Source organism: Macaca fascicularis, chromosome 7, assembly GCF_037993035.2.
Source record: "Macaca fascicularis isolate 582-1 chromosome 7, T2T-MFA8v1.1".
NCBI classification, from domain to species: domain Eukaryota; kingdom Metazoa; phylum Chordata; class Mammalia; order Primates; family Cercopithecidae; genus Macaca; species Macaca fascicularis.
In genome coordinates, this window is record NC_088381.1 from 145,237,457 (window position 1) to 145,254,587 (window position 17,131).

The 17,131-nt window shown below is 46.9% G+C and overlaps 1 protein-coding gene across 15 annotated transcripts in view; it reads right to left on the reverse strand.

Annotated features, from left to right (window-relative positions):
* Positions 1-17,131, reverse strand: part of POMT2 (protein O-mannosyltransferase 2) — a 46,095-nt gene that overhangs the window by 14,368 nt on the left and 14,596 nt on the right. For 8 of the 15 annotated variants that reach the window (XR_012416033.1, XR_010588576.2, XR_012416035.1 and 5 more), the window contains 7 exons: positions 16,145-16,249; positions 14,501-14,609; positions 12,326-12,434; positions 10,581-10,740; positions 8,950-9,056; positions 8,188-8,270; positions 5,328-5,437 (listed from right to left, as the gene is read on the reverse strand). Coding sequence is in view for 9 of the 15 variants with exons in the window: in XM_073997953.1 (XP_073854054.1) it covers positions 5,328-5,437; positions 8,188-8,270; positions 8,950-9,056; positions 10,581-10,740; positions 12,326-12,434; positions 14,501-14,609; positions 16,145-16,249 (783 nt within the window). In the remaining 6 variants the exon portion in view is untranslated. Of the gene's footprint in view, positions 1-122; positions 274-5,327; positions 5,438-8,187; positions 8,271-8,949; positions 9,057-10,580; positions 10,741-12,325; positions 12,435-14,500; positions 14,610-16,144; positions 16,250-17,131 lie in introns of those variants that run through there. The other 7 variants (XR_012416037.1, XM_073997954.1, XM_065549132.2 and 4 more) reach the window with 4 other exon arrangements.

The following is a 17,131-nucleotide window of genomic DNA, read 5'->3' on the forward strand; positions in this document are numbered from 1 at the left end:
GTGGGAGCGGAGGGAAGAGGAGGCAGGAGGGAGAATACCATCACTATCAGCACAGCTGGCCAAGAACAATCAACATCAAACCAACATTGCTTAAGCCAATTTCAGAATCCCTAGCCACCAACCTGAGGGGTCATGCTTCCCAATGGGGCTGAGATGTAGCATTGGTGAGTGAAATTCTCTCCTTCCTTCTGCATTTAGAGGCCTTATCCCACAAGAGCCTTTTTGTCTCTTTGTATCTTTCTGCATCTTGTCCTAAAAGTTCTATCCAGCCTTCTAGAGGGATAGAAGGATATATCCCTAGAGGGATATATAAGGCCATGAGGCCTTACATAATCGACTTCAGCACAAAAACAAAATGAGTATTTAAGTGCATTTTCAAAGTAATTAAAGCCGGGCGTGGTGGCTCATGCCTGTAATCCCAGCACTTTGAGAAGCCGGGGTGGGCATATCACCTGAGGTCAGGAGTTTGAGATCAGCCTGGCCAACATGGTAAAACACCGTCTTCACTAAAAATACAAAAATTAGCTGGGTGTGGTATACGCCTGTAATCCCTACTACTCGGGAGGTTAAGGCAAGAGAATCGCTTGAACCCAGGAGGTGGAGGTTGCAGTGAGCCAAGATCACACCACTGCACTACAGCCTGGGCAACAGAGCAAGACTCCATCTAGAAAAAAAAAAAGTAATTAAGATCATGCCTCAAACTTTCTAAATGAAAAATTCATGCTATTATATTTTCTATAATGTGGCCAAATGAAACTAAAAAGCTCCACAGATATCCTCTCCTAGAATTTAACTCACATTTTATACAAAAAATCTGGAAACAGTATGATTGTCTAGTAACAGAAAAATAGTTAAAATGATAGTATGTCCTGGGATAGAATATTATACAGCCATAAAAAATGTTTCAGAGCATTTTTTTGGCAACATGGGAGAAGACTCATGAAATGCTGATGCTGAAAATGGCTACCATTTATTACCAGGCACTGTTCTAAGCATTGGGCAAGTCTTTTTTTTTTTTTTTGAGATGGAGTCTCGCCCTGTTGCCCAGGCTGGAGTACAGTGGCACAATCTTGGCTCACTGCAAGCTCTGCCTCCTGGGTTCATGTCATTCTCCTGCCTCAGCCTCCTGAGTAGCTGGGACTACAGGCGCCTGCCACCACGCCTGGCTAATTTTTTGTACTTTTAGTAGAGACGGGGTTTCACCGTGTTAGCCAGGATGGTCTCGATCTCCTGACCTTGTGATCTGCCCGCCTTGGCCTCCCAAAGTGCTGGGATTACAGGCACGAGGCACTGCGCTGGGCTGATTTTTTTTTTTTTTTTTTTTTTTTTTTAGTAGAGATGGGGTTTTGCCGTGTTAGCCAGGATGGCCTCGATCTCCTGACCTTGTACAAGATCTGCCCACCTTGGCCTCCCACAGTGCTGGGACTACAGGCGTGAGCCACCGCTCCTGCCTGGGCAAGTCTTCTCTCATTTAACCATCATTACAGCTCTATGCCGTAGTACGGTTATCCCCACATTACTTACAAGGAAACTGACGTTAAGTAATTTGCTCAAGGTCACACAGCTCATGAGTTGGGGAGACAGAATTCAAACCAGGGCAGCTAAATAAATGCTCCCAGGATAGAGACTAGATACATCCAATTATGCCAATTATGTAAACAAGTAGAGAACTCTTACAAATGAGTTTTTATAACCCCAACTGGACAAAATATGACCAATTTATAGTCATATGCCACATAAAGACATTTTGGTCAACAACCAACTGCATATATGATGGTTGTCCCATAAGATTATAATACCATATTTTTACTACACCATTTCCATGTTTAGATATGTTTAAGTTAATACAAATACTTACCATTGTGTTCCACTGTGTTCCAACTGCCTGCAGTGTTCAGTACAGTAACATGCTATACAGGTTTGTAGTCTAGGAGCAATTAGCTATACCACGTAGCTTAAGTGTGTGGTAGGCTGTACCACCTAGGTTTGTGTAAGTACATACTAGGATGTTGACCTAACGATCAAATCACCTAATGACCTATTTCTCAGACGGTATCCCCCCGATGCATGACTGTACTTACAACGAGATTCAGAATTAGCATTGAGGGGAAAAATTATTTTGCCTGCATTATGGCTGCTTCTTTTGAGTGGTATTTGCTTCATTCCTCAGGGAAAAAAAAAAAAAAAAAAAAACTTAGGGATAATGGTATTAAGGATACACAAGAAGCTAAAAAGTTTTGGTGCTCATAAAGAAATTAAAATGAATTCTACATTCCTGAGAAAAAGTTCGATATCGTCCATCCAGCCTGGATTTGCTCAAGGAAGTTAAGGTTCTATGATGCTCATGTGTGTACTCTGTGTAGATGTGTGGTAGGAGAGTAGTGTTTGAGTGTCTGTTTTACAATGTGTAGATGTGTGGTAGCAGAGCAGTCTTTGTGTGTCTGTTTTACAACAGCAATTACGATTAAAATTCCTGTAAGAAAAATTATTTCTTTATCATGAGTACAGTCCATGGCCCCTTTTCCCATTGAAATGTTTGTTTTGACAATGGAGATTTTTATACCATGAGATTTCCTAAGACCACAGGTATCCAATTATAGCAGAATGTTGTACGTTAAAACATTTAGATAAACACTTAATCTTCTGGGATTACATGTCGTTTTTGTTTTCTTTTTCATACTTTTCTATATTTTCCAATTTTATAAATGCTATGCTTTAAAAACATTCTAAAATAGAGATCTAGACCTGTTAACAAGACATTAAACTGCAGGGCAGGAAGGGCCACTGGAGGTAATTATTTAGTCCAATCCCCTCAATTTACAGATGAGGAAACAGACTGAAAGGCTAAGTGATCTGGTCAATGACAAAGACAGACACTTTTGTCCCTTGGTCCTATGCACTTTCCCTATACCACCATCACGTCTCACACCTCCACACATGGGCTCTAAGTACGTAACACTAGCTTAACAGAGCCTTTCGGAGTTTGGCCTTTCTCTCCCTTTGCACAGTGTAGATGTTCTGGTCACCACGTCTGTAACTGTAGTGTCTTCTACATGACACCTGCAGCAATTTATCACCACATGAGAACACAGTACAGCTAGTTGTCTCTGCCCTGGGGGTACATGACTTAGAATCATCTGGACAGCTTAAAACCAAACCAAAAATGCATAATGCATGGGCCTCATCCTAGATCAATGAAATCATCATCTCTGCAGTGGAGCCTAGGCATCAGAATTTTTAAAAATCTCTCCGTTGATTCTAAGTGCAGCCAGGGCTGAAAACCACTGGGTCAGACATGAATGGAGAATTAAGGATAAGAAACTGACACTAAAACCCAATACCCTGTAATATGGTTTGGCTCTATGTCCCCACCCAATTTTCATCTTGTAGCTCCCATAATTCCCACGTGTTGTGGGAGGGACCCGGTGGGAGATGACTGAATCATGAGGCCGGGTCTTTTCTGTGCTGTTCTCGTGGTAGTGAATGGATCTCATGAGATCTGATGGTTTTATTTTTTTTATTTTTTTGAGACACAGTCTCACTCTTTCACCTGGGCTAGAATGCAGTGGTGCAATCTCAGATCACTGCAACCTCCACCTGCCCGGTTCAAGTGATTCTCCTGCCTCAGTCTCCTGAGTAGCTGGCATTACTGGCGGGTGCCACCAAGCCCGGGTAATTTTTTTGTATTTTCAGGAGAGATGGGGTTTCACCATATTGGCCAGGCTGGTCTCAAACTCCTGACCTAATGTGATCTGCCCACCTCAGCCTCCCAAAGTGCTGTGATTACAGGCATAAGCCACTGCACCTGGCCAGAGATCTGATGGTTTTAAAAACAGGATTTTCTCTGCACAAGCTCTCTCTTTGGCTGCCGCCATCCACATAAGATGTGACTTGCTCCTCCTTGCCTTCCACCAGGGTTGTGAGGCCTCCCTAGCCACGTGGAACTGTAAGTCCAATTAGACCTCTTTTTTGTAAATTGCCCAGTCTCAGGTATGTCTTTATCAGCAGCGTGAAATCGAACTACTACACCCTGGGTCACTTTCTAGCAACTAAAAGGGAAATAAAAACAAAGCATTTGGAGAGGCACAACTTTTTGCGAAGTACAAATTTTTGTAAAGATTCCATGCTTTTTGCCTCTGTTCACTGTCCTTTGTCATAATTATTGCCTCCAAACTGGTTCCTTGTGAGCTATCACATTCCCACTGAAGTTACCTTTCTAAACTAGAGATCTAATCATAATCATAATAATTTTTATTGCCTCCCTAATGTCTACAGAGCAAAGTCAAATCTACTATAACACAGGCCTCTCCCCAGGATGGCTCCACCAACCTCTTCAGCATCCTGCTTCTCCCTCTCAGGCACCATACACTGCAGCCACACGAACACTCCTTCACAGCGTTGTTCACTCATTCAGATGATACTCACATGGCTAATCTCTCATAAGCACTTCACATTGTTATCTCATTTAATCCTCACAACTGCCCTATGATGGAGAGAGGTACTACTTATTTTCCCCAACTTAAAGAAGAGGATACAGGCCGGGTGCGGTGGCTCACGCCTGTAATCCCAGTACTTTGGGAGGCCAAGGCAGGCAGATCACAAGGTCAGGAGATCAAGATCACCCTGGCTAATACGGTGAAACCCCATCTCTACTAAAAATACAAAAAAATTAGCCGGGCATGGTGGCGGGCGCCTGTAGTCCCAGCTACTCAGGAGGCTGAGGCAGAAGAATGGCGTGAACCCGGGAGGCGGAGTTTGCAGTGAGCCGAGGTCGCGCCACCGCACTCCAGCCTGGGTGACAGAGCGAAACTCTGTCTCAAAAAAAAGAGAAGAGGATACTGAAGCACAAGAAGATGAATTTGTCCAAAGTGACACTCTATATGAAAGCAGGCTTCACACCCAGATCACCTAGTCTGGTTCCCAGGTCTGTGTTCATAACTACCACACTTTACTCATCACCCATCCCATTGCAGGCACTGTGCTAGGCAACTGAGCCTTCCAGGAGCAATCAAGTACCAAAGAGACGGCAGGAAGTAAGCCTGCGCAGTTCAATATGAGAAGGTTTACCACGTAGGCATGTGGAAGGTGCCATCAAGCCTCTCATCAGAGGGGCACCCCACCCACTACCACAGAGAGGTGGGACACGGTGGTCACTGAAGATCACCTATGCTGATGCCTGGGGTTAGCCAGAAGAAAGAGAAGGGTGCAGGGCTAGGAAGAATGTTTCAAGCAGGAGGAATGGGATAAGCAAAGGACAGGAGGCAAGAGAGTGAACTGTTATGGTGAACAGCATTGCTGCCACACAAGTGCACAAAAGGTTCACTGACCTGCTGCTGACGGGCACCAATGCCCTCGGGGTAGAGGTGCCTGTGGGAGTGCAGATAGCCAATGGCCATTCGGAGGTTCTTCACAGTAATCACAGAGCCATAGGCCAGGTCTGGGAGGAAGAGAGACAGCAGAGGGGTGAGCTGCCACAGTGCTAGAGGCTGCCCCTGCCTGCGAGGAGCCTCGGAAGCCACAGGGCTCACTAACCCTCTGCGAGACTCCCCTGGGCCCCGGACTGAAGCCCAGCTGCCTTCTCACTCCCACGGAGCCGACTCAAGACAGAGTTCACCACAGGGCCCACTTACTCCCCTCCCTCCTGAGGACTTCAGAAGCAGCTGGTGTTAACACTGTCATTATCAAAGCACCATGTGTAACAGCAAAAGATGAAAAACAACTTGTCCTTCTCAAGGTCTCTACATGGATTCAATGGAATAAAGAAGGAAGAAGCATTTTCTGTCTTTGCCTGGAACATTCTCCAAGATACAACATTTTGACAAACCGTTTTTTTCACTCTATATTCTTTTGTGCCTTTTGAATCTAGTACCATATGGTTCAATGGTGTTTTGTTTTACTCTGAATTAAAAAACAAAAAACAGGCCGGGCGTGGTGGCTCAAGCCTGTAATCCTAGCACTTTGGGAGGCCGAGACGGGCGGATCACGAGGTCAGGAGATCGAGACCATCCTGGCTAACACGGTGAAACCCCGTCTCTACTAAAAAAAAATACAAAAAACTAGCCGGGCGAGGTGGCGGGCGCCTGTAATCCCAGCTACTCGGGAGGCTGAGGCAGGAGAATGGCGTAAACCCGGGAGGCGGAGCTTGCAGTGAGCTGAGATCCGGCCACTGCACTCCAGCCCGGGCGACAGAGCCAGACTCTGTCTCAAAATAAATAAATAAATAAATAAAGAATAAAAAATAAAAAACAAAAAACACAGAAAACCACTTCCCAAGAGCATCCCCTCCTCCTATAGGTCCTGAGTTATTGAGAAGCCTCTTTTCCTTAATATTGCCCCTCTTCCAATCCGCTGGAATGACCCGCTCCTGTTTTTCTTGGTTCATTCAGTGGACTAGAAGAATGTATTGATTACACAGTGGATCCAAAGGTGGAGGAGGCCTGCCTGTGGCCCTGGAAGAGCCCTGTCTACAAGGCTTCACACACTGACAAGTACAGGACGGTGGGCAAGTGCCCCACAAAGGCATGACGATGTGTCACACAGTGGGAGTGGTGGGAACTCGGAACAGGACAAATTCTCTCCCGGGGAGTAAAGAGAGGACGACTCGATCGAAGAGATGACAGCTGAGCTAGGCCTTTAAATAATGAGCAGGAATTTGCTAAACTCCACAGTTGTGTTCTTCTGAGTTCTCAGGCAGGCCAACCTCAGCAGCCCTACACACGGCTGACCACCTTTATTTCTTGAAATGCTCTCTGTTCCCGCTTCTCGACCACACGCTCCCTCGAGGGCTGACCCTCCGCAGCCTCCTCTCCTAATTCCTCCTCTGCTTGCATTCCCCAGTGATCTGACCTCAGCCCTCTTCTTTTCCTCTTTCTACAGTTTCCTTACAAATCACAGCTACTGCTACAGCATCAATTACCCTTTTACTTGGCTGATTCCTCCTTTGAAAGCATCAGCCCCAAAGCCCACTGGCCCCATGGCACCAATTTCCCCAAGCAGCTCATTGTCAAGCCCTCTAGTGTGGAATTCAGTATCTGCTCTTCCAACCCAACTTCTTCTCCTGCTTCCCTATTTCTCATTCTTCCCAGCCTGGGAGAGTCTGCTGTATTTTAGGCACTGTGCAAAGCCCTGGAAAGACTAAAATGAGTAAGACGTAGTCTCTGCCTCCAGGAAGCAATCACCTGCACTCAAGTCCTTAGTGACATCTTTCTTCCTCCCTTGCTATGTCCAGATCTCCCTTACATACGCCCATCTGCCTTACCCTGTGACTGCCCCACCATGTCCAGCTCAGGTCCCTGCAATAGTTTCCCAGAGGGCTTCTCCTGCCTGCAATCCTGTCCCCTCCCCAGCCAGCCTCGACTCTCCCACCCATGTCATCTCCCTACAGCACAGCCTTCCGGGCCTCCTGGCTGCTCAAAGACCTCCACTAGGTCTCCACGGCCTGTTTAAGGAAGTCAAATACTTCATCCAGACACCTCAAACCCTCATAGTCTGGGCCCAACCTAACTTTTCACATTTATCTTCCAGTAGTTTTCTGCATATAACCTGTGCCTTGAGTTTTACTCTGTCCTCGGCTTTGATCATGTCATCCCTCCTGTCTGAGATGCCCTCTCCTCTATCTGTTGAAAGCCACACATCCTTCCAGGGCCTGACTCCAAGGCAACCCACATCATGTGCCTCTGATGCCCTCAACCACCCAGCAGCCGTGCTCCTTCACGCCTGTGAATCCCCAGAGCTGTGCTCCCTCTTTAGGTACTTAACGCCTCCAGTCACACCGTGTGGAGCTCCCCTACACCAGGCTCCATCTCTGGAGGGTGAGTACACACTCCACTACCATCTGTCGTAGGCGAATGGACGCGACACTCAGAAAGCGGTGCGGGAAACTGACAACTGGCTCTGAAGGGCCTGGTGCTGTTACCAGATTCTCTCTGAGTGACCTTCCCTCAGAGCTGGCTTGGAGAGCCACAAAGGAGAAGTCATTCTTTAGGGTTACAGAGCTCGCTGCTCAGGATGTCTTCCTCTCCTCTGTCCTGATTCACTCTCGAGTATTTTTACTAGATCTAACTGGGTCTCTCTCCCACCGTGCCATCACAGGCTAAAATAACCCAAGCCATCACATTCGTCTTTTCCAATTCAACTCCCAGGAAGCCCCTCTGCCATCTACCTTTGTAAAGGCCCAGAGACACTCACGTTCAGGGATGGAAGCATTGTGCAGGTTGTTCCCTGAAAGCCGGGCCTGGAAGGCAGAACTGAAGAAACCGTCACCAGGGCCACTGTGGGAAGAGAAAGAGCAGAACAGAGCCAAGTTAAAGGAGTGAAAATGTGATTTCCCAGGAGCGCTGGGAAGAGCTCTGCTCCGTTAGTTTAAGGGAATTAGAATCAGATCATGGGACAGAGGTGGGTGATGGAGTTGGAGAAATTGGGGTCCAAATCCCAACTCAGCCACTTACTAGCTGTGTGACCTTGGGCAAGATAACCCTGTTTAGCCTTAGTTCCTCATTTATAAACTAGAGATTTAAAGAAACCCAGAGAAGTCGCAAGTGATTGTGATTAAATGAGATAATGTACACAAAATGCAGAACACAGTTCCTAATTCTCAGTAGCTACTCATGAAGTGGGAGCTGTTGCTGCTGGTGTTATTGCTATTGTTACCCTCACTCCTACTGCGCATCTTATTGTTGCCCATCCCTGCTAAGTACAGGGGACTCTGTTTAGAGATAAGGGACAATTTGGCTATAAGGAAAATAGCTTCTTCCTTCAGGTTAGGGTGCTGCCTTTCTGAGCCCTTAGCATACCAAAAGGATAGAATATAGCGGGAAAGAAACAGGAAAAAGCCCCTGGGTCCCTCTCCTATCATTTTAACCACAGACCCAGAACATCACCCAGCCCCTTCACAGGCTTAAGGGCAAAAGGAAAACCAGAAGCAAGACGCTGCAAAGGCTCTGTCCGTACCTTTTACTCAGCACCATGAAGTGAACAGCAAAGGTGGCTGTGTAGAGAGCCAGGGGCAGCACTATGAGGCACAGGACACGAGCAGTCAGGTGTTTTCCCACAGTCACCTGCAAACAGAGGCCAGCGGGGGGTGCCAGGCACGTGAGACCTCATTATTCCTTATGCACTATGCATGCATTATATATAGATTTTAATGTGTAAGTCATAATCATAAAAAATGGCCAAGAGGAGAGGAGAATATGTGGAAACCCTAAGCCTTTCTATAACACCCACCACCCAAGCACTACACAAGATAAACATGGGCCAGCCCTCTGCTACTTCTCCAGGCTCTACACCCAAGACCCTAGCCTGTCACTGTGCCAAGGACAAGGCACTGCCTGCATCTGCAACATAGCTGCTCACCAGTCTCCTCCATGTTCCAGGGACACTGACCTCCTTGTACTTTCCCAGTGCTTCCTCTGCTGTCCCAGCCCAACCCATCACATGGCTAATGGCTCCTTATCTTCCCAGCTTCCTCCCAGAGGCCTTCCTGGATTGCCTGGGACTGGCCTAGTGCCCTTTTCTGTGCTCTCCCAGCACGCCCGGCTGACTGTAACTGCCTGCTTCCTTATTTCTCTCTCTCCATTGACCCCAGAGGATGGGGACTATATTGTATTCATCTGTGTATTCCAGCGCCTCACACACAGTGGATGGTCTTCACATATTGTCTGAATGAATGAATGAATAAGTGAATAAACTTGTTAGGAGTTGGTTCGGAGGTGATGGAGCAGCACCACAGCAGAGTGATGGCCTGGGGCCAACCTAACCTGGGTGTGACTCCTAGATACACCTCTCACTCCCCATGGCCTTGGGGAAGTCATTACCTCTGTAGGTGTTCATTTCTTCATTTGAAAATCAGGGTAATAACTCCCCACCTCATAGGACTATTATGAGGGGTAAATGAGATAATGGAGGTAAAGCATTTCACATAGTGCCTGGCACAGAATCAGCCCTTAATAAATAATAAACCATAAAGGCCCTTACTGGCCTCCAAATATGGAGGCTGTGGGTCAGGAAATGAAAATTGTGAGTTCAGACCAGGCTTGGTGGCTCACGCGTGTAATCCCCGCACTTTGGGAGGCCGAGGCGGGTGGATCCCTTGAGGTCAGGAGTTTGAGAACAACCTGGCCAACACAGTAGAACCCCATCTCTACTAAAACTACAAAAATTAGCTGGGCATGGTGGCATGTGCCTGTAATCCCAGCTACTTGGGAGGCTGAGGCAAGAGAATCACTTGAGCCCAGGAGGCGGAGGTTGCAGTGAGCCGAGATCAGCCACTGCACTCCAGTCTGGGTAACAGAGCAAAACTCCATCTCAAAAAGAGAGAAAAAAAAAAAGGCAGACATTACAAAACAAATGCAAAAGGAGACTTCCAAGAATGTTAATCCATCCTCTCCCTTGCACCCTATCCAATCCTCAGCCAGGCCCACTCCTTGATGCCCTGCTGTCTGCGGAGGGTTGGGCGTCCAGCCCACCTGGGACCCAGAACACAGCCACTCTGCCGCCTGCAGCAGAGACAGAGAAGGCCACTGGCCCTACTCAGCAACATCAGGGAGCAAAAACATTTCCACGGCAAACGCTTGGGTGCTCACCAATGAAAGACTGAGGTCTCCGAACAGGTGCCAAAGGTCTGCAATGGTGTTCAGCCCCACTTGAAGGATGATAAAGAGGCCAACAAACTTGACCCCTAAAGCACCAGCAAGACTAACACCAGTCAGGCTGAGCCAGAACCACCAGGGGGCAGAGAAGGGCCTGAAAATCAACAAGACAGAGTTCAATTTGGCAGCTGGAACCAAAGGAAAACGCAAGCGCAGCAGGGCACAGGGCAGTTCTCAGACTTGGAGAGGCTGTGCTGTGCCCTGTCTTGGGGGCTCTTAGCCTCAAGGGACCATGGCGTGGCTCCAGGGAGGAGGCGGTCTGTGAAAGCTCTGGAACGGCAGGCAAACCAGTCTGAGCGCGCAGGGTATTTTTCTGGGGAGAGTGTCCATAGTGCTCCTGGCTAAGTACAGGGCTCAGGGTAAGCGGGGGCTCCTTCTTCACGAGTGACCGGTCACGCAGGAGTGAAAGGAGAATCCTTAGGTGCTCCTGGACTCAGGCAGCCCTCTCCTTTGTGTCACCTCTGCCCCTGTCGAAGGCAGCATTTACTGAGTGCTTACTATGTGTCAGGCACCATTCCAAGTATAACACATACATTAATTCTTCTAGCCGTCACTATAGCCCACAGCAGATCGTATGTCACTAGGTCCTCTTTTTGCACAGGAGGAAATCAAGAGACAAAGAGGTGGAGTAATACAGCTAGCAGGCAGTGGGGCACAGTTTTAACCCAGGCAGTTGGGTCAAAGTTAGTGCTCCTGACCATTTTGCTGTTTGTATAGCACCTAGTACTCTACACTGTGATTCTCTGGCTCTCTGGCTGCCTTCTCTGCCAGAGCGAATATTCCTTAACAGCCAAGCCCAACAGAGCTCTGTACACCCAGCTCCTAGCATAGTACCTGGCACACAGTATGTATACTCAAGAAATGGTAGAAGGAAGTGGATGTGGCATAACCAGAACACCCAAAGCCAGAGTGGGCTGAGAGTCACTGATCGGGTTTGATTAGCACAATGGAGCTTAATGAGCCTGGCTGTGCCAAGTTAACGTCCAGAAAAGCCTAGGAGGGGCCAACTCTTTTGGTTTGAATAGAATGAATGACTTATTCTACTTTCTCAGAAGTAGAAGGATGATCTGGAAAAGACTATTCTGGAAGTAGACTGGACCGTCCAGGTCAGCTTTAGAACTGACCAGGACCTGGAAGGATCCTCTTGGCTGGTATGGGCCATTCAAACCAACCTTTATATACGCTATTCCCATCATTAGGTCAGAACTGGATGCAACCACTGAGGGCAGGGAGAGAGTTTCCAGGCAGTGTCTACCCTGGTGCCCTCCCTTCTAGGACAGAGTATGTGAAGGACAGGCCTGTCCTGGCATCTCCTAACCAGCACTGGTTACGAGAGGCGGGTGGGGAAAGCATTAGGATCCCTCCGTAACATCCCAAAACCCCTACCCAATTGTACTCCATTGTAAACATGATAAAAATACGCTTGAAAAAGACAACTGACATTTTCTCAGTCTTGAATATGGCAAAAATAAAATCATCTGTAGAAAACTTCTTAAAATCTATTTTTATGATCTAAAATGGACAATCTAAGTTAAAAAAACAAACAAACAAAACGTATGCTTGCCTCAAGCTCAGCTTCAAGACAAGTCTCTGGGCATCCGCCCTGGCCCTGGCCATTACAGAAGTTCTGGAGCTGCCACAGCTTCCGACCCTCCCCTCCCGGGGATAGAGTTTCTGACCTGTTGGCGCAGGAGTTGTACTTGACCATGCTCAGCATGGCAGCCATGATGAAGAACATCAGGATGGGGTCAAGGAGGATGTACTGGGACAGAGTGAGGCATCCCGTGTCTGAAAAACATGAGCTCCCTGGTGAAAAGGCGAGGTAAGAGAAGGGCCACCTGAAAACCAAACACCCCAGCAGTAGGAAACAGTCCCTCTTGCCAGTTAATTGAGTGTAAGCACTTGTACAGTCAGGACTAGAGTCAACATCAACACTGAGTCATCGGGGAGGTGGAAGGCCACAGCTCTGGGAGACATCAAAGCCCAATGACAAGAAGCAGTATCTCACACTGCCTCTAGGCCCTCAACCCAAGAGAAGATCATGTCATTCACTCACTCAGACCAGCCCTGAGACGAGTTCTCTTCCTCATTTCCACCATCAAAAAGGGAGTCCTGCCACTGCTCATGTAACCACAAACTATCTACACCTATGATAGAATCTTATCATTTTACATGAAGTCTCTCTTGGTGGTTGATTCTCCAGACAGATGGCAGAATGATCTTCTTTTTTAACTTAAATCCTTAAATCTGATTATGTCATGCTCCTGCTTAAACCCTCCAATGTCTTCCAATCTCACTCAAAGTAAAAAGTTCTCATGACAACTGCCAGAGTCTGTGTGGTCTCCCTACCCATCCAACCTCATCTCCCAGCACCCTCTGCCTCACTCACTCTGTCCTCGCCATGCCAGCCTTCTTACTGTGATTTGAACCCACAGAGCTCTGCACCGGAACTACAGTACATGCACTTCCCTCTGCCTGAATGCTCTTCCCTCAGATCTCTGCAGGGCTTGATCCTTTGTCTCACTCAGGTCTCTGCTCAAAGCTCCCCTCTCAGAAGCTCTTTCCTGACTACCCTGTCTAAAATAGTACGATCTCCATTATTCCATCCCTTACCCTGCTTTATTTTCTACCTTGCACTTGTGGCTTAGGACATCACATGACAGACTTATTCATTTACTTGTTTATTTACTGTCTGCCCATGATGGGGTAAACTCAATGAGACCAGAGTGCCTCATTGGTGTACCCTCTGAGACCGAGAAAAGTGGCCGGGAGCAGGGTAGGTGCTTGAGAAATTACTATTGAATGAAAAGTGCATAAATGACTAAATGAATGAATAACTGAAGATGGAAATTCAAGATACAAGGAAAAAGCCACCAGTCGTCTATAGAGAAAGCCAATAATCTTGCAATCTATCTGTCAAAACAAAGCAACATATCTGTCAAAGCAAACCCATAAAGTACCCCATTTAAATTGGTCTAGATTTCTTTAAATGTTAAGCTCCCCAAGGTCATGAATTCACTTTCATAGGAACAAAGCTAGCAACAGGATCAACTTCTACGACGAACTCTCATTTATCCACATGAGGATTATTATCCAAGTTCCCATTTTGCTATCTCTTGCCACCCAGCTATTTCTGCATTTACCTTTACATTTAGTTGAAACTAGTTTAGGAATGCAAACTAATATTAACTTAAGAGAAGCAAAATTAGAATTATAAGCTTCCTTCAAAAACAAACATACGGCTGGGCGCGGTGGCTCAAGCCTGTAATCCCAGCACTTTGGGAGGCCGAGACGGGCAGATCACGAGGTCAGGAGATCGAGACCATCCTGGCTAACACGGTGAAACCCCGTCTCTACTAAAAAATACGAAAAAACTAGCCGGGCGAGGTGGCGGGCGCCTGTAATCCCAGCTACTCGGGAGGCTGAGGCAGGAGAATGGTGTAAACCCGGGAGGCGGAGCTTGCAGTGAGCTGAGATCCGGCCACTGCACTCCAGCCTGGGTGACAGAGCAAGACTCCGTCTCAAAAAAAAAAAAAAAAATTCAAAAACAAACATACTCACAAATCTATCTTATTACCCATTCCAAACTCAATTGTGAATAACGTGGAGGTAAATCTATTCCTTGGGATTACTCATACCGATTCCCCCCTCCAAAAATATAAAGGCTTGTTATATATATAACTATTGATATACAAGTAGTGAATGAGCTTTGTAGTACATTTTACCCAATCCTAAAATTAATTGAACTGGACCCACAGATAGGACCCTTGAACGTACTGATTTTCAGCTACATTTACAGAGTGGCAAGTGGCAGTCCATTTCCCAAAAGCCATGGCATGGCTAAGACAACTTACCAAAGGTGAGGAGGGCAGCGGTGAGCAATGCTGCCGAGAGGGACTTAGACAGATCCAGTACAGTGAGGTAGGCAAAGGGGACCAGCCAGGAGCCAAGGAATGCACAGAACTGTGGGAGAAATAGAGAAGCGGTCAAGTAACAAGCTGAGCTAGGTCAGGGACCTACTGGACTCAGTACAACCTAACATTTAAGACAGGGGACCTGATGAAGGCATGACTTTGGTGACCTAAAGTCACCTAGGATATCTATAACTAAGAAAAGAGTATTGTAATAGTGAAGAGCCAAATCAAGCAATATGTATGTTCCCATTAAGCAGCAACTTGTACACTGACATGAAATCAGCAGAGTTCAGCCAGGAAGGTGTGGGTAGGAGAGAGGGAGAAAAGCAACCAAGTAGCTACACACCAGGAAGAGAGAGAAGGGAAGAAAATGAGTGTTATTAACACAGAGATAGGAATTGACAGCCATTAGCTTCTATTACACAACTGTAGGTACAAGTTGAGAAAGACCCCTCTGAAGGTATTTCAGAGAATTTTAAGGAACCCCTAGTTCTTTTCTTCATTTACACCAGAAACCAGTCTTTAATCTACACAATGTACATATTTTGATTTTGGAAAAAGGGATTGCTTGATACTTCAGTACCTGGATGCCTGTTTGGTTTTTTGTTTTTTTAAGCTGCCAGCCCTCTTCCATCCCCTACCTGTCCATCAGAATAAACAGACAAGCCAGAATAATGGGAAATTCTTATGTCTGGTTGTTACATCCAATTACATATGGCACGTGGTGTTCAAAAGTTATTAGGAAGACACAGAATCACTTAAGAACATGAACTTGAGGGTAGGACATACTCCTTGTTTAATATACCACAATATGGCCGTGCAAATCATCTAACGATGAGGCCAAATAAGCACACAGTCATTTATTTAAAATGCTATGAAATCCTCAAGGAAAGGGGCTTGTAAATGCAAACTTCTCTGAGAGGTCCACACTGGAGGTCAGCTTCTGCTGGCTTCATTCAGCCACACGTTCGGGGTTCCCAAAGAGTTGGGTGTTAAGGCCCTGCCATGTTCCACCAAGGCTGGTGCTGTGAATTAGGACACACAGGGACTGGAGCAGACATTTGGCCTCCCTTCAAATAAGGCTGGAAAATTCTGTGTGCCTGAAACCTTCACTGGGAAAGACACAGGAACATGGTGACAGGGTGTGGGCATGCTGAAATCTTCAGAAAAGGCTCCGAGATGTAGATAACACTCCAGCAGCTGTGCCTGTGAGGGGAGGAGCAGGCAGCGTGCCAGTGCATGGAGGCACCACTGGGGCTGCAGGAGACTCCTGACTGCCCGGGTTCCAGGCTGTTCTCCAATCTGAGGTCTGACAGTACACCGGGGCAGGGCAGCAGGTGACAATGCGTGCTTGCTCCTATCTATGTCATCTCTGTATTATCTGCGGCCTCCTCTTCCCTTCTTTCTCACCTCAGTTCTGACTATCTACACCACAAGGGAGGGTCTGATCATCCTCCCCTCTCGTCACCACCCAGAGTCCCTTTATTTACACCTGCCACCACGCCAGGGCTGTTAACTATTAACATTTCTGATTTAGTGTGGCCCCAGGGTTCAGTCAGTCCATATCAAGTCAGGAAGCCTTACTCCTCTCATTCCCATGTAGCTGTGATGCTCATATTTATCCCCAGGCTTCTGGAACAAAAAGGTACCATCATATCCACTCAGGTAGCCAGCAAGACCTATCAGCATCTAAGGAGAGAAGAACAAACAAAAAGATGAGAAGCCTTTAGGAGAAGATTCCTCTGTCCTCTGAACTTCCCTCCAGCTGCACCCACAGACTTTGGGTTCCCTTGACAACTGTCCATAGAAAATGTTGCCGATGCGACATTTTCTCCTGCAGCTGCCACAGAGCAAAGAATCTTTTGTCTATAGAGCTCACTGCTTGAAACAAAACCTCTCTTGTATTATGGCTGAGTTCTGGGAACAGCACAACCTAAACACTTAGGAAGGAAAAAGAGCCCCACGATTTGAAGGGCAGAGTCAGTAAGGGGCCCTCTTATTCCGCTTCCCTTCAGATAGTGTAAAATAAAACAGGGCAGCTCTTGGGTCATGGGCAGAGGCTGGGGAACTGGCCTCTTGAAAGGAAAGTGAGGTTCCAAGTCACGGTGAGGGAGAAAAGGGACCAAGGAGCTACATACCAGGAATAAAGACAAGGGAAGAAAACCAGAAAGAGGAATGCAAAGACAGATGCATTTGCCCAGAGGGGAAGAGAAAAACTGCCAAAGACCAGAGGCTGGTTTCTCCCATTCCTAATATTCCAAAGGAGGGCAACGTTGGTACCTCCCAAACCAGAACAAATCAACTAGAAATTGAGACTGTGAGTCATGAACCCTTCAAAACCTTTGACAAGATCGGCTGTGTCTTTTGTATATTTCCTTGGCCATCAACATTGTAAAATTCTATTTTTCGCATAAGCAATCAGAAGCAGCTGAAGTATAAAAACTGCTGGCAAATGCCAACCATCTGGGACAGCCCCAGGCTGCTCCAGTCTGACCCCCCGGGCTCTGGCGGGCTGGGTTGCAGGAGGGAATACACTGGCTGTGTGGGGAAAGTCTCTCTTAGCTACACTTG